At 41.5% G+C, this 24,587-nt stretch overlaps 1 protein-coding gene across 1 annotated transcript; it reads right to left on the reverse strand.

Annotated features, from left to right (window-relative positions):
* Positions 1–20,571: 20,571 nt before the first annotated feature.
* Positions 20,572–21,022, reverse strand: LOC126145404 (RNA-binding protein squid-like). The gene has a single exon (XM_049915555.1). The coding sequence runs from the start codon at positions 20,989–20,991 to the stop codon at positions 20,572–20,574; it is 420 nt and encodes a 139-aa protein (XP_049771512.1). The 5' UTR covers positions 20,992–21,022.
* Between the last annotated feature and the right edge of the window lie 3,565 nt (positions 21,023–24,587).

A 24,587-nucleotide genomic window follows, 5' to 3' on the forward strand; every position in this document is an offset into this window, starting at 1 on the left:
ATAATTTTTATAAATTTACCCTCGTTTTAGTACAGAGAGAATTTATTTACTTATTTTCTTTTTTTTTCAAAATAGTCTTTTCGTTTTGTGCTGCTCTGTCAGTTTCTGTGCTTGACGATCGCCATTGCAGTACTGGAAGGCATCGACTCATTTATATGGGTGTCACAAATCATGTGAGAAGCACTATAGCATGCGATGCCAGGTCTTATTTGTTGACATTGTCATCATAAAGTGGTACTTCTAACCGATGGTTGTTGATGACTATGGTTTACTGAATATACAGCGATGTCCTTGTACTCCTTTACTGTCACACCTGGTGCAGTATGGCAGTTCGATGATTGTAGTAAGTGGGTGATTGCTGACGACTGTCACCCATTACATGTACAGTGACGTCTTGGTACTCCACACCTGGTTCAGTATGGCAGTTCAGTGATGTGGTAGGGAGAATGATGTTCATTTAGCTTAATCCATTTCTTGATAATGTTTGTTAGTACAAGATTAACATGCTGTTTGACATTCGTTCGCATTCTTTTGACTATGCAAGATTTATATTTTGAGAGATGGCTGTGTTGGTTGCCATGCCTCAAAGTTCATGGAAAGACGTTTGTAATAATTTTTAAGATAGGAGAGAAAAGTATCTTGCTCTCTTCTGCCCTTCTTTGTCTTGCGTCTTCTGGTCTTCACTTGTTTCTTGCATTCTCCTGTGCTTCTTGGGCTAGGAATATGTGAATTTTAACGAAGGAGAGATATAGGATCTGTAGGATCTGACTGCCTTCCCAAACATTATTTTATGAGTTTGTAGATCTTAGTATTTCTTGTACCTTCATTGTAGTCTCGTCGTATCATGATCCTCCCCATGCTCGTCTGTTGAGTAACAGTGTCGTGACACATGAAATGTCTTGGCTGCGTGTTGTCCTGAAGTACAACCTGGTTGCCCTGCATTTCCAGTATCACGTAGGTCTTCACGTTGTTATCATTGCCCTAGTGCTTTCTCAACATGTTTGTACCATCTGCGTCGCTATCTCGAAGCATCTGGTGTTGAGGGACCTGGCGATTGGTGTTGGTGGCGATGTCCCTCTGACATGTAGATTTTTTTCTTGTTTATTTTACAGGCATTTATTATTGATATTTGCAGCAAATTATCACTCTACAGACTGCAAAAATTTTTTATAGTTGCAAAAAGATAATATATATATATATATATATATATATCCTTTTTATAGCCATCCACTTTTTCATTCTTTCATTAGTTGTGTATCATTTATTGTTTATGTGCATGTTGCATTGTACTCAATGACACAAGAAAATTGAAAGTCTGTTTTTGTATCTCTCTTTCTTTCATTTAATTAATGTGTTAATTTGTTGATTATTTAATTATCTTTTATTTAGTGATTAGTATAAGATATGAGACTTCTATTGCCCCTTTGTATCTTTTCTTTTCTTTTCTTTTCTTTTACTGTTCTTTTCATACGCATGCTTTTAAAATGACTCATGTGGAAGATGCCAATACACTAAGCTGTTTTTAGGTTCTTTAGCTCTACCGCATTTTCGTGAGCGATTCTGGAAATTATCATCGGCTCTTTACAGACCGCAAAAAAATTACTGTTTTTTTTTGGCTCTTGTGTTTTAAGGGTGTGAGTCTTTACAAATACTTTCTGGCCCAAAGTGAAGCGTTTCTTTGTGGCAGACTTGTCTTGGATGATCTTACGTCTCATTACTGCTAAGCGAATTTTCCGTAAGGCATATGCGACGATTTGTATGTGTTGCTTTCGGGGAGTCACTGGAAATTTAATGATTTCTTTATTTTTTTCTGGTGGATCTATATCTTCTAATACTGTAATTGATGGATAAGTTGTGGTACTATGTGGTGCTGACTCTTTATCGGAAATTTTCGTAAGTCCCTGTTGATTTGAATTGTGGCTATTGTCAGTTTTTTCTAATTTTGATTATCTACTTCGAAGAAATTAACGTTCTGTTTTGATTGTATTAATGGGTGGACCATAGTTTGCCTAACCTCTTCCATATTTTCCCGTCAATCTTTACGTTCTTCAGGATTCAGGGCCTAACTTCTATTTCTGGCTTCCCTTTGCTATGTTGTTCTTGTCTCTGTAGACCACGATTTCCTCTGTAATTGTTCGCGCCCTGGTCTCGCCAGTTTCTGTTTCTGGCATCGTGATCTCTTTAAAAGTACCCTTGACCGTTGGTATTTTGATTCTTAAACTCATATCCACCACTGTATGAGTGTCCATTACCATTCCTATTTTGGTATCAATTATTCTGGTTCCCGTTTCTATGCCAATTACCTCCATTATGCCACTGCCCTGAGCTGTTAAATTGCCTGAAATAATAATTATTATTAGGATTACGATTATTGTTATTAGAATATTCGTTGCTAGTAATAGTCGTTGCTAGTCCTCTCCTTTTGCTGTTCTCTTTCCTTTCATTTTCCTTTCGCCTCGTTTTCTTTAGATATGAACTCGAGCTCCCTTAAGACGTTTTTGAATTCCTCGGTATTTTCATTTTTTCCTACGGTCGCCTGTTGACACTTTACCGGTAACTTCATTCTACATAGACGTATCAGCTCTCCGTTACTGTATGGTTTATCTAAGGATTGATTCTTTTTGTCCACTGTGTCAAAGAATTTTACAACGCTTTTCTCCCGTGAGTTTTCATATGGTGTCATCTCAAGTAACTCGTATTTAATTTTGTTTTGCGCCTCCTTAGACCAATATCATTCGAGAAATGCTGTTCTGAACTGTAGGTAAGACGTACAGGTAACAGCATCACCTCCGCTACTGTTCCTGACATGTGTGCACAAATAAAGTCAAGTTTATGAGCCAAGCTCCAATGATTTGGCAAGACTACCTGGAGCTGATCGATGAATGTGCGTGCATGCAAGCTACCGCCTTCTTCCTTGAAATGTTGGAATTTTCTAACTGTCAAATAGTGATCTGTATCCTATCTAATCATAAATCCGGGTTGTGTCTGATTCATAGACTCAAATAATCTGCCACAGCTTGTGTTGTCTTGCCTATTCTCCGGCAATCTACTACTTGTTTGTATATTCTCAATTTCCTGACCCATATTCGCATCATATTGTAACACTGGTGAACAAAAGTGTTGTTCGTTTGTCTTTACTCTCGTCGTTCGCGGTACTGTACCTGTGCTGTTATATTGTGTCATCGGGTTTACTGGTTCAGTCGCCAGTCTTTCCATTGGTATCGGCTGACTGTATGTGTCCCGTTTTTCTAGTCACTGTGCCTGGTTCTGTGGCGTGTCATGTGTCACTTTAATCGGGGCCTTCTGTTTCGATATCTGCGAGAGTGTTACTTCCGGTCTTTGTTCTACTTGAACTTTCTTAGACGGCACGTGTTCATGTACTGAATTAATGCTTGACGTTTCAGTTGTTTCGCTATAGGTGTAATCGGTTTCGATCTCTTCTTCGATAGTTTGTATCAACTCCGATCGAAGCTTTTCAAACTGATCTTTGTTTTCAAGTTCTATTTTATTGATACGCCGATCATATTTTTTGAGTGCAACTTTTGCGACCTTGCTTTGAATCGCTTGTTCTTCCGAAATTTGTACTGTTGTTCGAGTGGCCTTTTTCGTAAGACGTTCCACGTTTTTGTCAACGTTTACGATGTCCAATTGGACCTTGTCCACGTCAGTGCGTAATTGCTGCTGACCTTGTGTTAGTACCAGAATTCTTTCCCTAGAGTCTTTCGCGTCTTTATTTATCTGAGTGATCCTACTATTAATTCTGGCGATCCCTTCTTCCATCTGGATTTTAACCTGTTGAATCTGTGTCTTAATCTCTTGCCTCATTTCCTGATTATCCTGTTTCATATCCTGTTTCAATTCCTGATACTGTGTCGTCATCTGTGTATTCTGTTCCGTTATCTGTGTATTAGTATCCTGATTCTGTTTCGCTATTTGTGTCATTATACTGTCGTTCACTTTTTGTAACATCGCCATGATCTCATCCTGTCCTGTAACACTACTTTCTGCTGAACTGTGTGTTCTCGTCCTATTGTTTTCCACTCGGTCACTTACGTCCTTTACTGGACTGTGCTGTGACGTTTCTAAGTTCGACAACTGCAACAATCCGTGCTGCCTTCCGTTCTCCCTGTGTTGTTCTTTATGTTGAGGACTAGTTGGGTTTGTCGTTGAACCATTTCGTGGCGCAAACAACTGCGCACACTGCCCTCTCTGTTGTGTGTGTTTTTTGTTTTCAGGTACTGTTGCGTCTGTTACGGTACCTTTTCGCGGCGCTCGTAACTCCACAGAATACTGTGACTGTTGCTGAGGCATATTTAGAATATGTACAAGAGGTCCGATGCATTCTGAAAGTTCCCCCTCTTCCACACTGTCTACTTCTCTATAAACGTTAACTAACTCCGGGTCATTGACTGTATTGACGCGTATTCTGTCTCTGAATATGCGGCAAACAAACGAGTTTCCTCAGGTCATTTCGCTTCTAATTTTTGCCATTTCCTGAGTGGGCTGTCTATTTCTGGCTCAGAATATGCCTTACACGGAATTTCGTATTCTGAAAATTCGGTGTTCTCGTCCCTTCGATTTCCATCTGTCTGATCTGTCTCAATTTGATCCAAAACTACCTGAGCCTGCTGATTCTGCAGCTCACTGACTCTCCTATTCTCTGGTTCACCGTCTGTACTATTTTCAACGAGCTCGTTTACTTGCTGTTTATCTGGTTGATTCTCCCCCATCTTGTCTACTCGCTGTCACGTAACCTTTTGGCTTGTGCTCTCGTTAACATGGACGCTCCTTCAACACACCACAACACTATCTACTAAACTGTACGACCACTTACCAGTTGATTGAGCTAACAACAACAACGTCCTGAATTCTCGGCTACTGTTCTGTCTGCTTTGCTACAGTCTCCAATCTCCACCTGTGCGCTTGCAAAGGGAGTAAAAATGTTATTTATTAACTTTAACTTGTTTGATACTGCGCCACTCAGCGTCACTGCGTCACTCAGCGTCTGTGCCTATCACCTGAAAATCCTATGCCCTAACGGCTACTCAAAATAGTAAAAAACAAAAAATTGCCAACACAATAACACAAGACTATTTCACTACAATTCTACTTTCCTCGCTACTTGTATCAATTCTAATTCTAAGTCTTTGCAAATAACTCTTTAAGACATGAAAGAAATTTTGTCAAAGTGATAATGCGCCCTAACATAAAGTTTTTTTCTCCAATTAACTAAATTTCTTTTTTCCAAAAAAAATTACAATTATTTGCTTCTCTCCTAACATAAATATCAACGAACTTCCTGTAACACCCAAAAAATTTTTTTACTAAGATTGCGACCTGCTGTAGCTAACTATCATCTATCACCTGTTCTGACACCATCCTACTTTGGGAGCCCACCTATCTTACTTATCCTCGCAAGGTCGCCATTTTCTTTCAGTTTATGGGTGTTTTCTTGACGAGTTGCACAAGAGTTGGATCTGACAAGTACCCTTTGGCTCCTGCAAGACGCAATTTCACACTCCGCAGTACTCTGTAAGTCAGACAGATGCTCCTAACGTACCAAAAAGAAATGCCTGAAAAAATTTTAGCAATAAATATCTTCTGGAGTAGTCCGCTGTAAGGAAAAGACACAAAAATATTGTATTTTTTATGTAACTAGTGGGATACTTGGCTACTGAAGTATTGCTAGTTAGTGTATGAAAAACATTAAACGAATGGAAAACATTATTTATTGAAAAACTGAGAAAATCAAGTGAAACTTTTATTTATAAACTGATACACTGATTTCAGGGTTCTTTTCAGATTGGGAGGTTACCTCTTATGGAATGGAATCCTGTTAATGAAATTTATATACAAAGTGTGGGAAAGCTCTTTTACACATTTTCTTTAAGAATGTTATTTACTCGGCAGAATGGCTGCGAGCCGCACCTATCCAACTTGAATAATTATCAGATTGAATTTTTCTGTTGAGGCTGTAGTGTGAGAAATGTAATGGAGTGACCGTGACCTGTGACGAGTGCTGTCTGCGTCGTTCGCCACTGACAAATAACAAAACCACCTCTTTCTATCTGGATTGACCTTTGCCAATTGAACTCTCACTACACCTTGATGAAGTCAAGGACTTCTGTCTGCCTCTAGTGTAACTATTGGAGTGGTACACTGGTCCAATAACCAGTCCACCGCGATGCCACTCAATGTTCGCTCACAGGCGCTAACTAACACTCTGTCTGCTTTCAGACTGCACATTAAGTGTTACGGCCAACACAGTGAACAAACGCTTAATCGCGAGCGACTCAATATAGACTATCACTCCGATCCACTAGTGACAGAGGTGCTCTGAGCGCAGTACTGAGTATAGACTTTGTTCCTCGCTCTCTGCATACACGCACGAGCACACTCGCCCCCTGCTACCTGTTCCTGCTTCAAGAGAATCACCGGAATGACTGCTCTCCACACAAAAAGAAAAGGCTTATATCATCTGCTGTCTTTCCCTCACTCCTCTGGCTCATTGCGTCAGAAATAGTCCTAAAATAATAGTTTCACCAATAATTACAGGTATAGGACGTCGTAGGGTGGGCAGACTGGTAAAACAGGATGGACGGCGAACTGTGGGGGAAGTAACATCAGATCATAATGCTGGACAGAGAACAAGCGCACCGAACACTCCTGGCTGTGGGCCTCTGAAGCTGACGATCCTTTCATATGCCAACGTTCACATCGGGAACTACGACTAAAATGGGCACACGAACATCAGCACTGGACATTGGCGCAGTGGCAGAGCGCTGCATGGTCTGATGAGTCGCGATGTCATCATCATGTAGATGGGACGGCGCTAAACTGTCGTCTTCATAGGGGACAGCTCCTTGACACCTGTACTATAGAACGAAGATAAGCTGGAGGCGGCCTCATTATGCTCTGGGGAACACCCACGTGTGCATCCATAGATCTAGTGGAGCTCGTACAAGGCACAATGACGGCCAAGGAATATCGTACATAGGTTTCAGGCCACGTACACCCTTTCATGACGATCATGTTTCCCGAGGGCATTGGCATTTTTCAGCTAGAATGTGACAGGGTGATTAGAGAAACACAGTGGCGGGTTCCAATTGGTGTGTCGCTGACATAGTTCATACCAGCTGTCAAAAAAAAAAAAAAAACGCTTTGCCTAAAAAGACCACACAAAATAATTCGTCGACATATATTACGACTGTAAGGGGGCTCGCATCACAGTATTAATACCAAGATATTGTTTTCATTATAAATTTTTGTGGTGCTGGCTACGGTGCTATAGCGTAGAAAGCCTTTCAAATACGACACCTAGACATATTTGCCACTGATGTGCAAGTAGTCCAAGACCAAAACGCAATACAGTCACGGATGTAAGTAGAGTTAGAAAGCTTACAAATTATTGTGTAACCAGTTACTGTACATCAAGTGTTCCCTCGATTAAAGGAAACTCTTGCCAATTCAGTCTCAGAGAGTGCATCAGAGGTCGTTAACTACTTCGCAGATTGTGATCCTAAATTAAATGCTAAACACGGCACTAACGTGATATCTGAGCATTGTATTCCGCTTGCTTTGATCTTAGGACGTGCTTATGCATCAGTGTTTATATCACGAAAGTGACTTCGGCAGTGGTGACCAGGCTAGGACCGAAGCATCTTTCCTGCAGTGACTCTAGCTTGCCAGTGTAGAACCTGACAACAAAATATATAACAAAAGTATGAAGGATGGCTGGTCATCTTATCTCACCGTATTCGCAAGTCACAAAAGATGTGCATTGCCAAATAGTACCATCAAACATCTCATTTTTCCATGCTACGTTGGATATTTGATTGATGACATCAGTTCATAAAAAATTCAAAGCAGTTCCTTACAAGAATGATTTTAGGTTACTTATCTCGGTCGATAACGCATTCTTTAAGAAACCATTACTCTAGACCACGAATATTATTGATATGGCCGATTTCGGACTAGACCTTCTTCAGAACAAGTAGAACAGGAAGATTTTGTTAACATACATTAAGGTGGCTTGGGTCAGTCCAGGGGGGCCAAGTGCCACCAGACACTACATTATAGTTTAATTTTGTGTATTTTTCAGTGTTATATCAAAGAGTTTGAGTATGAGATGATTTTTGGGTAGTACGAGCGACAGAGCCCAGAAGTAATCAGGCCCAGTTTCCACTGCTCCTTTGCAGACACAGGATGTAATTCTGAGCTGGCAGTAACCAGGCCGTCCCCTGTCGCCACTCCTTTCTCACCCGTCCCATCAGCGAATCATTCCACTGTGATGAATCTGATTTCCGTTCCTCACACTCTATATCCACGGCTGAGGACCGGAGTCAGGTGGTCTGTGCTCCTTCCACAGCCTGTTTTCCGGGCATGGCAGGGACAGTGACGTGACCAAAGTGATTCCCTCTCTCCAATTCGCTGGATGGCAGTCCACGCACACCTCTCCTCCCCCGCAGCGTAGCAAATCCTCCTCTCGCTTCACTCCTTGTCCACCCGTCTGTACAAAAAGTTTTGGGTCCATATGGCTGCAGCACGAATTTTCACTCGCGTCACTTTATACACCCACATTTGGCTGCAGTCGCGTTTCTTGCTGCATTCCCCCTCCCCAGACCTGCCTACAGTCATTTATCAACGGAAAATGGCGAAAACGGCAAACTGAGCCATATCTCAGTAGTATCCATATTCTTTAGCTATGCAGTTGAAACCGAGTACTCTTACACTGAATTTAAAGTAAATAAAATATGAACCATGGACCTAGCCGTTGGTGGGGAGGCTTGCGTGCCTCAGCGACACGGATGGCCGTACTGTAGGTGCAACCACAACGGAGGGGTATCTGTTGAGAGGCCAGACAAACATGTGGTTCCTGAAGAGGGGCAGCAGCCGTTTCAGTAGTTGCAGGGGCAACAGTCTGGTTGATAGACTGATCTGGCCTTGTAACACTAACCAAAACGGCCCGGCTGTGCTGGTACTGCGAACGGCTGAAAGAAAGGGGAAACTACAGCCGTAATTTTTTCCGAGGGCATGCATCTTTACTGTATGGATAAATGATGATGACGTCCTCTTGGGTAAATTATTCCGGAGGTAAAATAGTACCCCATTCGGATCTCCGGGCGGGGTCTACTCAAGAGGGCGTCGTTATCAGGAGAAAGAAAACTGGAGTTCTACGGATGGGAGCGTGGAATATCAAGTAGATTAGAAAATTTAAAAAGGGAAATAGATAGCTTAAAGCTTGATATAGTGGGAATTAGCGAAGTTCGGTGCCAGGAGGAACAAGACATTTGGTCAGGTGAATACAGGGTTATAAATACAAAATTAAATAGGGGTACAACAGGAGTAGGTTTAATAATGAATAGAAAAATTTGGAGTACGTGTAAGCTACTACAAACAGCATAGTGAACGCATTATTGTGGCCAAGATAGACACGAAGCCCATGCCTACTACAGTAGTACAAGGTTATATGCCAACTAGCTCAGCAGATTATGAAGAAATTGATGAAATGTATGTTGAGATAAAAGAAATTATTCAGGTGGTGAAGGGAGACGAAAATGTAATTCGACAGTAGGATAAGGAAGAGAAGGAAACGTAGTAGGTGAATATGGATTAGGGCTAAGAAATGAAAGAGGAAGCCGCCTGGCAGAATTTTGCACAGAACATAACTTAATCATAGCTAACACTTGGTTTAATAATCATAAAATAAGGCTGTATACATGGAAGAAGCCTGGAGATACTAGAAGGTATCAGATAGATAATATAATGGTAAGACAGAGATTTAGGAACCAAGTTGTAAATTGTAAGACATTTATAGGGGAAGATGTGGACTCTGACCACAATCTATTGGTTATGAACTGCAGATTAAAACTGAAGAAACTGCAAAAAGGTGGGAATTTAAGGAGATAGGATCTGCATAAATTGACTAAACCAGAGATTGTACAGTTTTTCAGGAAGAGCATAAGCGAACAATTGACAGGAATGGCGGAAAGAAATACAGTAGAAGAAGAATGTTTAGCTTTGAGGGATGAAGTAGTGAAGGAAGCTGATGATCAAATAGATAAGAAGACGAGGGCTAGTAGAAATCCTTGGGTAACAGAAGAAATATTGAATTTAGTTGATGAAAGGAGAAAATATAAAAATGCAGTAAATGAAGCAGGGTAAAAGGAATACAAACCCCTCAAAAATGAAATCGTCATGAAGTGCAAAATGGCTAAGCAGGGATGGGTAGAGGACAAATGTAAGGATATAGAGGTTTATCTCACTAGGGGTAAGATAGATACTGCCTACAGGAATCTTAAAGAGACCTTTGGAGAAAAGAGAACCACTTGTATGAATATCAAGAGCTCAGATGGAAACCAGTTCTAAGCAAAGAAGGGAAAGCAGAAAGGTGGATTGAGTATATAGAGGGTCTATACAATGGCGACGTATTTGAGGACAATATTATAGAAATGGAAGAGGATGTAGATGAAGATGAAATGGGAGATACGATACTGCTGGAAGAGTTTGACAGAGCACTGAAAGACCTGAGTCGAAACAAGGCCCCGGAAGTGGACAACATTCCATTATAACTACTGACAGCCTTGGGAGGGCCAGTCCTGACAAAACTCTACCATCTGGTGATCAAGATGTATGAGACAGGCGAAATACCCTCAGACTTCAAGAAGAATAGAATAATTCCAATTCCAAAGAAAGCAGGTGTTGACAGATGTGAAAATTATCGAACTATCAGTTTAATAAGACACAGCTGCAAAATACTAAGGCGAATTCTTTACAGACGAATGGAAAAACTTGTAGAAGTCGACCGCAGGGAAGATCAGTTAGGATTCCGTAGAATTATTGGAACACGTGATCTTACGACTTACTTTAGAGGAAAGGTTAAGGAAAGACAAAACTACGTTCCTAGCATTTGTATAGAGAAAGCTTTTGACAATGTTGACTGGAATACTCTCAAATTCTAAAGGTGGCAGGGGTAAAATACAGGGAGCGAAAGGCTATTTACAATTTGTACAGAAACCAGATGGCAGTTTTAAGAGTCGAGTGGCATGAAAGGGAAGCAGTGGTTGGGAAGGGAGTGAGACAGTGTGGTAGCCTCTCCCCGATGTTGCTCAATCTGTGCACTGAGCAAGCAGTAAAGGAAACAAAAGAAAGATTTGGAGTAGGTATTAAAATCCACGGAGAAGAAATAAAAACTTTGAGGTTCACCGATGACGTTGTAATTCTGTCATAGACAGCAAAGGACTTGGAAGAGCAGTAGAACGGAATGGACAGTGGCTTGAAATGAGGATAAAAGATGAACATCAACAAAAGCAAAACGAGGATAATGGAATGTAGTCGAATTAAGTCGGGTGATGCTACGGGAATTAGATTAGGAAATGAGACACTTGAAGCAGTAGAGGAGGTTTGCTATTTGGGGAGTAAAATAACTGATGATGGTCGATGTCGAGAGGATATAAAATGAAGGTTGGCAATAGCAAGGAAAACGTTTCCAAAGAAAGGAAATTTGTTATCATAGAGTATAGATTTAAGTGTCAGGAAGTCGTTTCTGAAAGTATTTGTATGGAGTGTAGCCGTGTATGGAAATGAAACATGGATCATTAGTTTAGAGAAGAAGAGAATAGAAGCTTTCGAAATGTGGTGCTACAGAAGAATGCTGAAGATTACATGGGTAGATCACATAACCAATAAGGAGGTATTGAACAGATTTGGGGAGAAGAGGAGTTTGTGGCAGAACTTGACAAGAAGAGAGGATCGGTTGGTAGGACATGTTCTGAGGCATCAAGGGATCACCAATTTAATACTGAAGGGCAGCGTGGAGGGTAAAAATCGTAGAGGGAGAGCAGGAGATGAATACACTAAGCAGATTCAGAAAGATGTAGGTTGCAGTAGGTACAGGGAGATGAAGAAGCTTGCACAGGATAGAGTAGCATGGAGAGCTGCATTAAACCAGTCTCAGTACTGAAGACCAGAATAAGAACAACATATGAAGAGGGGGGGGGCATAAGGACCAGAGGGGTCAGGTCCCATCAGACACTGCATTATAGGTTGATTTTGTTTATTGTTCAGTGTTATATCAGAGGGTTTGGGGATGAGATGATTTTCGGGTAGTACGAGCGACAGAGACCAGAGCTAATCAGCCACAATTTCCACTACTCCACTGACAACACACGATGTCATTCTTAGCTGCCAGTAGCCAGGCCAGTCCCTGCCGGCACATCTCTCTCACCCATCCCATCAGCGTATCATCCCACAGTGACGGACCTGATTACCATTCCTCACACCTTACATCCATGGCCGAGGACAAGAGTCAGGTGGTCCGTACTCCTTCCACAGCCCGTGATTCAGAAACGACAGGACAGTTACATGACCAACGTGATTCCCTCTCTCTAATTCACTGTATGGGCCAGTCAGGTCCCATCAGACACTGCATTATAGGTTGATTTTGTTTATTTTTCAGTGTTATATCAGAGAGTTTGGGGATGAGATGATTTTCGGGTAGTACGAGCGACAGAGACCTCCACTTCCCAGCAGCCTAGCGAATCCTGCTCTCTTGTTCCTCTCCTTGTCCACCTGTCTATACAAAATATTTTAGGTCCATATGGCTGTAGCACGAAATTTCACTTCCATCACTTTGCACACCTACCTGTAGCTGCTGTCGCATGTCTTACAGCATTCTCCCCCCCCCCTCCCCTTCCCGACATGCCCTACAGCCATTCATCAACGGAAAACGGCGAAAACGGCAGACTGGGCCCTATCTCAATAGCGTTACATATTCTGGAACTGTGCAGTTGAAAGCCGAGTACTCTTACAGATAATTTAAAGTAAGTACAGATGATTATGTGCTAAAAACGCCCTACAATTTATAAAGCATGGGAGAGAAGGTAAAAAATCACGTGGCTAGGGGCACATCAACCAACTGCAATATTACACACACAACACAAAAAAAATATTGGATTTACTTCAGTATTATATATACACTACGTTGGGGAAAGTCGTGGGATAGCGATATGCATAGATACATACGCGCGGTACAATGTGTAAAAGGGAAGTACAGTGATGGAGCAGTCATTTGTGTTCAGGTGATTTATGTGAAACGATTTCCTATGGGACTACGAGCGCGAGACGGAAAGTAACAGACTTTGAACATGGATTGGTTGTGGGAGCTAGACACATGGGATATTCTATTCCGGAAATCGTTAGGGAATTCATTATTCCGATATCCTCAGTCTCCGAAATCTCGGGCATTACCTTTCACTACAGACAATGCGGTAGCCTTCGGCCTTCACTTAACGACCGACAGCAGCGGCGTTTGTGCATAGAATTGTAGACAAGCGACACTGCGTAAAATACGAGTAACAGCAGAAATCAATGTGGGATCTACGACGAACGTATCCTTTAGGGCAATGAGCTGAAATTTGGCGTTAATGGGGTATGGCAGCAGGCGACCGTCGCGAGTGCATTTGCTAACAGCACGACATCGCCTGCAGCTGTTCTCCTGGGCTCGTCACCATAGCGGTTGGGCTGAAACGACTGGAAAACCATAGCGTGCTCAGGTGAGCACCGATTTCTGTTGGTAAGAGCTGATGGTAGGGTACGAGTATCAAGCAGTCCCCACGAAGCCAAGGACCCAAGTTGTCAACAAGGCGCAGTCCAAGCTGGTAGTGACTTCACGATGCTATGGGCTGCGTTTACATGGAATGCACTGGGTCCTTTAATTAAAATGACGTGATCATTGATGAGATGTTACTTGGAAACTATTTGCAACCACTAATGGACTTAATGTGCCCAAATTATAGTGCAATAATTATGGGTGATAGTGCACCGTTTTAATGGGCCACAGATGCTCACGACTGGTTTGAAGAGCATTCTGGATATTTTGAACGAATGGCTTGTTCGCCACATCGCTGACATGAATCCCATCGTACATTAATGGGACGTGATCGAGCTGTTACTGGTGCACAAAATTCTGCGCCGGCAACCCTTTCAAAGTTACGGACGGCTATAGAAGCAGCGTGGCTCAGTATTTATGTAGAGGACTTCCAGGACTTCCGTCGACTTCTTGAGTCAGGGCTGCTGCATGCAAGGCAAAACAAAGTACGACACGATATTAGGAGTTTATACTGAAGGTAAAAATAGCAAACCAACAAGTGATTAATGTAGAGTAATGAAATTTCGGGAATACTGTTGTCTAAGTAAGTGGTCAACATGGCAATATAACCGGTTAATGTAAGCGTGAGATAATGCACAGCAAATGTGAAATACTGCTACATTAATGACCGATGTAACTGCCAGGAAGTTGAATGCAGGCATGCCAATATTCATGTATTCTGTTGTACAGCTTCTGGATGTCAGTTTGTGAGACGCGAAATGGAGATGTCGTCCGATCATGTTCCATAAGTTCTCAAGAGCACGTTGGGTTACGCCATGGATACGTGAGCGAACGTTATCTTTTTGGAAAGGACGGCCGCTGTGGCCGAGCGTTTCTTGGTGCTTCAGTCTGGGACCGTGCGACCGCTACGGTCGGATGTTCGAATCCTGCCTCGGGCATGGATGTGTGTGATGTCCTTAAGTTAGTTAGGTTTAAGTAGTTCTAAGTTCTAGGGGACTGATAACCTCTGATGTTAAGTCCCATAGTGCTCAGAGCCATTTTAACCATTTTTCCCTTTGGAAAACACCTGCTAGAATGCTGATCATGAGTGGCAGCACAACAGTCGAATGTCCAGACTGACGTACAGTTTTGGTGCGTGAGGTAGCCATGAGGGCTCCTGCTGTCATACGAAATCGAGCCCCCGGACCATGCCTCCAGGTGTAGGTCCAGTGTCTCTAACAGGCAGACAGGTTGGTTACTGGCCCTTAAATTGCCTCCTTCTAAGCAACATACAGCCATCACTGGCACCGAAGCAGAGGCAGGTTTTATTAGAAGACACACAACAGACATGCAAAGTGCTCTCCAATGACCTCTCAATTGACACCACTGAAGTCACAAACGGCGGTGGTATGGGATGAGAGGACTACACGCTGCAGTGCGCCTGGGGCGGAACTGTTCTTGAAGGAAACGATTTGCAACAATTCGTTGTGTCACTGTGCTAGCAACTGCTGCTTAAATTGCGGCTGCAGATGCAGTACAAAGCGACAGAGCCACACGTAAGTCACGACGGTCTTTCCTCTCGGTAGTGCCATGTCGCCGCCTGGAGACGGATCTTCTTGCTACTGTAACTGGGTCTTCTCTTTTGATGCTAGTCAGTAGTCAGGATGAGCATTACTGCAAAGGGCATTTGATTCTAAAGTATTATGTCAGGGTGGAAAACACTGAATTAATTTCTTTGTCTCCCTTAACAACATGTGGGCAGGGTGGGTTCTTCCTTGGCTCAGGTATGAGGTAGAATGAAACAGCATTTTTACATAAGATAACTTTTATTGAAAGTTTTGTACAACGGATTCCTTACTGGATTGTTCTGGCTGGGAGAGCGGCAGCTGCGTCGTCTGCAAAGCCTTCTGCTGTGGCAGCGGCGGCGTCTGATTACGCCTGGCGGTGTGTATCTCGTGTCGCCGTTTCGCCCAGTTGACTGGAGACGCGCATCGTGATGTGGCCCCTTTAATTATTGAGAACGAAGTCGTGAATCGGACGGTGATACCTTGGATGTGGCGTCCCAGTGTTTCTCTTCACTATGCGGCCGCGTGTGTTGTACATCGGTCAGCGGAGCGGCGCGGTGGGGCAAGGCCAGCATCCCAGACTCGAACAATGGACTGCAGCTTGCCAGTCTTTGGCTGCCAGATCTTCATCACCAGCTCACAGGTGACTGCTGATATGAGGCCGTCTCCTTTCCGTCCTTACGAGTCACCCGGGTACGTAAAAATCAGTCTTCAAATACCTTCTAACTTCTGTCTTCTGGCGGCGGGGCTGCTGCTTGCTATTCCATTACAGCAGCAGACTTGGTGCTTCTGTGTACGATGTAGTCTCTTCCTGCATGACGGTCTTCAGTTCCGAAACTGAACAGAAAACTACTACTACTGTCGGGCTCATTGCATCTCGCATATTTATTCACTTCAGTTCACTAGAGGTGAACGACTTCACAGTCATTGCCTCTTCTGTCACGTTGAAAAGTTTCTCGAAGAATCATCTTAACATCGGTCATTGGCTCTTGGAATGTAGGCGAGAGCCTTTGATCACATGTGACAATTGAGAAAAACGTGAGCCGGTTGGGCGATGCCCTGACGGCTGAACCGACAGCTCTTGGATTGTAGGCCAGGGCATTTGATCACGTGTGACAACTGAGAAACATGTGAGCTGGCCGGGCGATGCCCTGACGGCTGAATCGACAGCTTCCGCTTATGTGGGGAGGGCAATGTCTTCTCCTGAACATGCTGACTTCACGGTCATTGCCTCTGTTGCTCTGCCCGCTGTTTTCCAGTGTTAAACTTAACTAAGATTTTCATTTATTTTCTAATTTGTACTTCACTTCACATTGATTTCACTAATTTATTTACCTATCTTAAGTACCACTCAACATTCCTCCACTCTTCGGAGAAATTCCTCCTCGAATTTACCACTCGACAATCCTCCACTCTTCACACGGCAAAAGCACTAAGACAAGCAATGAAAACTCTCCACTTAGACGATTACACACGCTTTACATTAAGTATGTTGAAAATACTTTATCACTTTATTAAAGCACTGTACGCTCATGAATCACATAGATCACACATAAATCCTTATAATAAGTGTAACAAATCTTGATAACAATGAATAAACAAAAATAGATTTTTCACTTAGAAAATTACATAGCAACACCTGTTTATTCTACCCTATATTAATGCAAGAATATCTATTCTACAGTATTGTTTATTTTAACATGAGACTGTTTAATAAAGACTGAACTAAAATAAACAAAATTAATACACTAATGCTCAAAAGTAACCACTGAAGTACACCAGTTAAGAGTGTGGTATCCAGTTAACACGGATTTGATGAAGTGGTATATTATTACTTGGCTTATTTTTTCATCTTAATTAAAAGAAAACTGTACAAAGCAGAAACACCAACACAAAGGTTCCTGATATACCTGTTCCTAGTATTATAATTTTAGTTTTGTGTTCACTTTTAACTTTAAAACATGTTGCTTTATGACATTGCCGTCAATTTTGCCTTGCTGTGAGTTTACAACATATCTAATGACTTCAGAAGGGAACTGTCAAGGGAGTCATTGAGGTAGGATAGTTTTTGTGTAGGAAATGCTTGCATGGCGTTTTCTGAAAAAACAACTACCAACCTAGTAAAAACAAAAAGAAAAGAAAAGAAGGGATAAATTGTTAACTACAAGATCTACATGTTTCTACATTCAACTTAAAAAAAATATCATTATTAATTATGTTCATTTGTATACTATCCACAGTCTACTATGATTGGTCGAAGATTGTATGGTGCCATGTCTGTATGTTGTGCTGGCATGGCCACTCTTTTTCCTTTTCGTGCACTTCCTCCACCCTACGGAAAAGCAGACACTATTGTTGAAGGAATTACATCTAGAGCGCCCTTAAAAGGGTTTAAATGACTAGCATGGACAATAGTAGTTGGGGTGGCCAGTTGCAGTTTAACGTTGACTGGTCACGTGATCTCAATAATTTGATAAGGACCTCTATAGTTTGTTACAAATTTCTTCATTTTTCCTTTCGCAATGTATGGGGTTGACAGCATCACCCACTGACCGATTTGGTAATTTGGATATATAGCTTGGGCATTACGTAATCCTTGCTGTGGTTCCAAAGCCTTTGTCTTAGATTTTTGAACATCTTTCCATACATCCTTCATCATTTGACAGAAATCTTTTACTGTTTCTCCGACTTCTCCGTCTTTCTGCCTGATTACATCGAAAGGGGACGTTATTTTTCTCCCATAGACCACTTCGTAACGTGACATGCCAGTTGAATCGTGCGTTTTGGCGTTGTATACCAACACGATCATTGGTAAATACATATCCCAATTAGAATGTTGTTCGTTAATATAATAACTAAGCATCTTGCCAACTGTACGATGAACTCTTTCTGTGTGTCCGTTGCACTGAGGGTGTAATGCAGTTGTGTGTAATTTACGTATTTTTAGAAAGTGGCATAGCTGTTTCATTAATTCAGACATAAAATTAGATTACTGGTCTGTGATAATAGCTTCCGGTATGCCAAATTTGAATACCCAGTTGTTAACTAAAGCTTGGGCAACTGTATTTGCTTGCTGATCTGGGAGACTCACCATAGCTAGATAGCGTTAAAAGTGATCTATAATCATAAGAACATACTTATTACCAGCAGGTGTTTTATGAAATGGTCCGTAGATATCTACTCCGCAGATTGGGAATGGACATGAAGCCTCGGGGAGCCTCTGTAAGGGTATTTTGCCGGCCGAAGTGGCCGAGCGGTTAAAGGCGCTACAGTCTGGAACCGCACGACCGCTACGGTCGCAGGTTCGAATCCTGCCTCGGGCATGGATGTGTGTGATGTCCTTAGGTTAGTTAGGTTTAAGTAGTTCTAAGTTCTAGGGGACTTATGACCACAGCAGTTGAGTCCCATAGTGCTGAGAGCCATTTGAACCATTTTGTAAGGGTATTTTTAAACGAGAAAGTTCAGCTCGTTGTGCGCACGCATAGCAATTACGAACATACTGCGCAACATCCTGCTTTCTGGTTTGCCACCAAAATCGCTCTGCTACACGTCTTTCGGTTGTCCGCTGTCCACCGCGTCCTGCAAGGATATGATCATGGGCCTCTGCCATTATTTCTTGTCTAAGGTGTTGGGGAACAACATATCGCGGTCCAAGTTTTGTTTTACGGCATAATACACCATCTTCAAAGCAAAATTGTTTTTGAGTTGTGTATTTTTGCATTCTGTATCCTCATCTTGCGCCTTTCTCCAGTCCTCAGTATCTCGGCCTATTGCTTCCAAAAGTGCTATTTTCCGACTTAGGCAATCTGCATTCGTGTGTTTTTTGCCTGGTTTATGGATAACTTCGAAATCTATAGCGAAAAGACATATGTCCCAACGGGTGAGACAACTAGATGGATCCCTTAACCCAAGCAACCATTTTAAAGCTGTGTGGTCTGTAATAACCTTGAATTTCCCACCATACAAGTAGCATTTAAAGTATGTATTGCCATAAATAACACTTAACAATTGTTTCACCGTTGTGGAATAATTTCTTTCTGCCATTGTTAGTTGTCTCGAAGTGTAGGCTAGGGGTGTTCCGCACCATTAGTATTCTGAGTCAAAACAACTCCTACTGAATGACCATTTGCGTCACAGGATAAAATAAATTCTTTATTATAATCTGGGTAGGGTAATACTGGACAGTGTGTTAACTTATCTTCAAGGGTTTGAAATGCTGATTCACAATCTTCAGATCATTGAAATTTTGTACACTTTTTCAATAATTCGGTTAAGATTCGGTCAATTTCACCAAAATTTTGAATATATTTTCGGTAATACGATGCGAGACCAATGAAACTTTGTACTTCCTGTTGTGGTGATGGGAAGTCGTTAACTGCCGAAATTAATCCAGGATCTGTTTTAATTCCTTTTTCACTAATGACATGTTCTAGGTATGTCAATGCAAAACTACATTTTTCCATATTTAATGTTAATTTAGCTTTTCTAAGTCTCTGGAAAACGTTACGCAGCATGTTCATTAATGTATTTGGGGAATACAATAATATCTTCTAGATAAACACAACATTGGTGAGTTTTGAGTCCTTGCAATACTCCATCGAGTAGTCTTTGAAAAGTTGCTGGTGCGTTTTTCAAACCGAAAGCCATTATTTTAAATTGCCATTGGCCTCCAGGGGTAGAAAATCCTGTTTTATTCCTATCTTCAGGTGCAACTTCCAATTGATGATATCCGCTACGTAAATCGATTGTTGAAAAGTATTTACTGTTACCCAAACTGTCAATGATATCTGTAATGTGTGGAAGAGGATAAACATCTGAGATAGTTAGTTTGTTAAATCTACATCGTTTCGTACCGTCGGGAGACTTCTTTGGAATAATTACAATATTTGAATTATAAGGCGAATCAGAATATTCTATAATTCCATCTTTTAGATGCTGTTCTAAAAATTCATCCAGTACTGGCTGTAAGTGATGCGGAACTCTATAAGGCTTCCTATAAACTGGGGGGCTATTTCCTGATGGGATCCTATACTGTGTGAAATCTGTTGCTGGCAGTGGACCTCCTGCATTAAATAAATTTTGGAACTCGACTAAAACTGCTTCTATGGTGTCTCTATTATTTCCTTTCAAATGCTCAATCTTCTGGCGTAATGCGGTTTTATAGGCGTCTGGTTTCTGACCATCAGAAATATCTGAACAAATGAGATCTTCTTCTTCTAAAGTACTGACTGTAGCTACTAATATTCCCTTATGCAACTCTTTGTCCTCCACTCCGAAATTGTCAATATGTACGGGTACTTTTCTTTCTCCCTCAACGTTTTGAACCCGTACAACATTCTACGTACAGTACAATGTGATACATCTAATTCCATCATTTTCCTCTAATGGCTCTATTAGATACGTTGTATCTGTAGGTACCTAGGGGTCAACTTTTTTGTTATTTATTATGTGGTCCCGTGCACTAAATACCTTGTCTATTGATTCTGCCTGTGAGAAAACAATGAAGGCAAACCCTCTTGACCTACTAGTGCTTGGGTCAGTCTTTACAATAATACTCTCAATCTCACCATATGTTTGGAAGTGTTCCCTAAGTTCCTTGTCAGTTGTTTCCCAACTGAGGCCACCAACAAACAGTTTCCTGTCATCGTCTCTTCCTGGTGCTTCTGTGCTACCGCTGTCTGCTGGCGCATCACCACCACCTCCCCCAGCCTCATCTGTTCCTTCTCCTTCACCATTAACTTGTTGCTGTTGCTGCTGTACGTCAAACTGGAATTTCTTTTCACCACCGTCCTGCTGATACTCTCCATTTCCCATCTCATACTCCTGATTTTCAGCCATCTCTGATTTCTGATTCTGTCACACGTCTTCACTCTACATTAATGTGATTCTGCAGTGTCGCAGAAAGTACATCCAACTGCTCGTAGTCCTACTACATGACCTCGTTCAAACTCAGTGAAGTGTTGATAACGGCTTGAAGGTATTCTTGATTAACATCAACTTACCACGTCCACTCTGATAGGTGACTAACACTCACGACCATTACAGCACGTGTTTAAAACAAACCTCATTTCCGTCCTAATAGTGGCGCTACTAGCGGCACTCCTATCCTACTGGAGGGAAATCTGAACCGACATCATCTTTCAGATGTAGAAACACGCCTATCAATTTTACTTTTTATTTTTTCCGTAAGTGTATTATTTCTTAAGTCAACGTCATTTTCTCTCCACACACACTAATTAGAAGGCTTTTTTTAAACCAACTCCTCATACTGTTGACCGATTATGTGCTAAGACGTACTATTCATGGAAAATTTTAACACGGAAGGGGCTTTTGACTATCATAAACGAAAGGGCAACGAAACTAACTTATTACTCACCAATAAGAGACTCGCTTTTCACCGCCAAACTAATTTGTACTAAAGGAAAACACTATTGTCATGCTGATAAAAAACCTGAACGCTTAACAGGAATTAGTCAATGGAGCACTCATGTTTATAACAAAGCTCAATGAATTTAAAATTATTGCTCAGTTGACAGGCACCGCAAAACCTGCTGTATACCAATAATTTAACACATCTGATCCAACATTTAAAAGAGTAGGTCTGTATTTCAAATCTCGCCTTTACTCACGGACCATCTTATGCAGCCTTTACAAGGGTAACTAAGACAACTATCATTTTATATCCCTTAAAGAAAACGAAAGAACAAAAAGTACTCTAAGATTAGATTCTTACGCTAAATATCGTTAACACTCAGGTTTGAAATGCTCTGTAAGAAAGTTTGTTCAAAATTATGTGAATGCAAATATATATACAACGATGTATCATATATTCAGGGTATTATTTCATGTCGTTCTGTTCATTTCTAAAGTTTTTTTAAATCTCGCAACTACCCTCATCCCAACGACTGCAGTTATACCAAATACTGTCATTATTTAAAACTGTATACGAGCGAAAGGTTCACACGAGTCCCATAAGAAAGTTTATAATGAACCACGGTATTTTGTGAATCAGGAATGTATTAATTACTGTATGATTATCATATTTACAATTTTTCTTTTTTTAAAGCTATAGGATATAAATGAAGGTTGTGAAAGAAACAGTTCCGTTATGAATTTATTGACTTTTTATCTAGACCCCACAAACGAAAATGAGCACAACCCGCTACTGGTTCCGTCGACAAACTGTCATGTTAATAAAACACACGATTAGACTGCGCTTCGTTTAGAAAATCTCAATACAAAATTTTCGTTTCCTCTTCTTGGCGACACAATGCATTCGTTTTATGATATGGCATTCACTGACTTTGAGTTAGCGAGGCCTCGTCATTTCGGACAGTCGCACGTCTCAGCAACCAGGTATTCGTCGGTTCAGGGTTGGCCCACGCTTGCCGTCTCGAATGCGCTGCTCTCGACGGCTGTGGTGTCGCTGCAGTTATAATACGAATTTTAATCTGCTACCATCTCGGAATCACGGCACTTTTCAACTGGTAATGGAATGAAGCTGTCGTAAGCTGGCGACCTGTGTGAAAGCTGTACAGGGTGGAAGTTTAGAAACTGCTATCAGTGCCTCTAGTCAGTGCGTGCAGATGTGTTCACTTTGTAAGAGGCAATTCTGTTCGTAGCCCTTAACGCAGACGGAAATGGAGGGAAAAAATGTATTCGGGAGTTGGTGTTCTTCCGCTGGTGGATACATTCCGCCCGCCCCGCAGGACGAGGAACCGGATTCAATAAAGGTAGAATAACGTCGCGCGCTGGCTGCTGCGTTCCTGAATACCTTTTTCAATCTCGACCCTCCGCGCTTCCGTTTACTTTTTCCTTCCGGCACAATTCGACTGCTACATTTTCGGCAGTGCTTAGAGCGAAAGAAAGAGTACTCCTTACGTTTACGTCGGAGCACAGACTAATATAATTTACTTCTCTGCGTAGCGCACCAAGCATTGTGTCATTCGCCCTTTGCTTCACGATCTGGTCATTAAAAAGTTGGAAATTATTTCTGAGAAATTGTTGTCTTATAGTCACGACTCTCTGAAGCGTAAATAAACAAGAAAATAAACCACCATTAGTCAACGGAAACTCTTCCTTGACACAGTAGAGTAAACATGAACGTACTAACTTTGAGGACTTATTCATAAACGAAGCGTCGAACGTCCTCGTGCAAGCAAAATAGGTACACCCTCACCTTTCACTTCTGATTACTTTCACTGTGACTAGCACAACCTTCACTACGAATCTAAATGTCTCAATTTTGGTCTTAAGTTGCTACTATGACTTTTTGCCTGTCTCTTGTTTCTCCTCTACCAGTAATTTGTCCATCTTGAAAACACCAAGTTTTCTGGTGGTTCAGAATCCACATTACACTGTTACTTCCCACATAAATGACGTGGAAAGTCAGTTCGAAGGTTAACAAGATATATCTAGTAAATTACTGTTGTGTCAAAACCCTCCTGTCGTTAAAGAAAGCTTCGGTTAATTTGCTGTAGCCCTTGGTTCGTCTCAGACTGATACAACCACGATTCGAGTTGATTAATTAATTACCAACTCATCATAGCCCTACATTACATCGCCGGCCATCGTGGCCGAGCGTTTCTAGGCGCTTCAGTCGGGAAGCGCGCGACCGCTATGGTTGCAGGTTCGAATCCTGCCCTGGGCATGGATGTGTGTGATGTTCTTAGGTTAATTAGGTTTAAGTAGTTCTAAGTTGTAGGAGACTGATGACCTCAGATGTTAAGTCCCATAGTGCTCAGAGCCATTTGAACCATTTTTTGAACCTACGTGGCATCAGACTCCTCGTTTTTTTGTAATGACCTAAGAAATTTTGTATTTAATCTGATATCTTTTATTACAGTCTATTGTTGCAACTGTCTTCACATCGATTACCAGTTTCGTTTCACTTTTGAACATTCGCGCATCCGTAAAGCCAAATGTGAAACGCTGAATTTGATCGTACGTAATCAGTATGAAACACTTACATGATACAAATAACAGTGCTTACGAAGTCCACTGTAGTAGTTGATCAACATGTTAATTTTATGTGCTGTACATAGCCTCTGTAAGTCACTAACGTACATGTAATGTGAAGAACTATAAAAGAGATTGGACAAGCATATTAGAAAGCGTTGCACTCTATACGTGGTGCATCAAGATACATTGTGTTAAAGCAAAACAATCAGAAACAGTTATGCTAATAGGAAGATTTAATACCTTCTTGTACACTCAATTAAACCGTTAGGTTTAGGTTGCCCATTAGTTATAAAGCACCAAGGGAATTAAGATTTCTTTTCAGATTATAAATGCACATTTACAGAATTAATTTTCGTTCTGCAGTGAAATATGTACTGATTTGAAACTTACCTGCAGAGTGACACTGTGTGCCAGATCGGAACACGATTCCCAGCTTGACACATAGCTATAATACGTTCGAACGTTTCAAAATA

Source organism: Schistocerca cancellata, chromosome 2 (assembly GCF_023864275.1).
Source record: "Schistocerca cancellata isolate TAMUIC-IGC-003103 chromosome 2, iqSchCanc2.1, whole genome shotgun sequence".
In the NCBI taxonomy this organism is placed as follows: domain Eukaryota; kingdom Metazoa; phylum Arthropoda; class Insecta; order Orthoptera; family Acrididae; genus Schistocerca; species Schistocerca cancellata.

What these genes read in the sequence shown, in the direction of transcription:
- LOC126145404 (XM_049915555.1), bottom strand. Translation starts at nt 20,991, where the DNA reads ATGGCTGAAAATCAGGAGTATGAGATGGGAAATGGAGAGTATCAGCAG.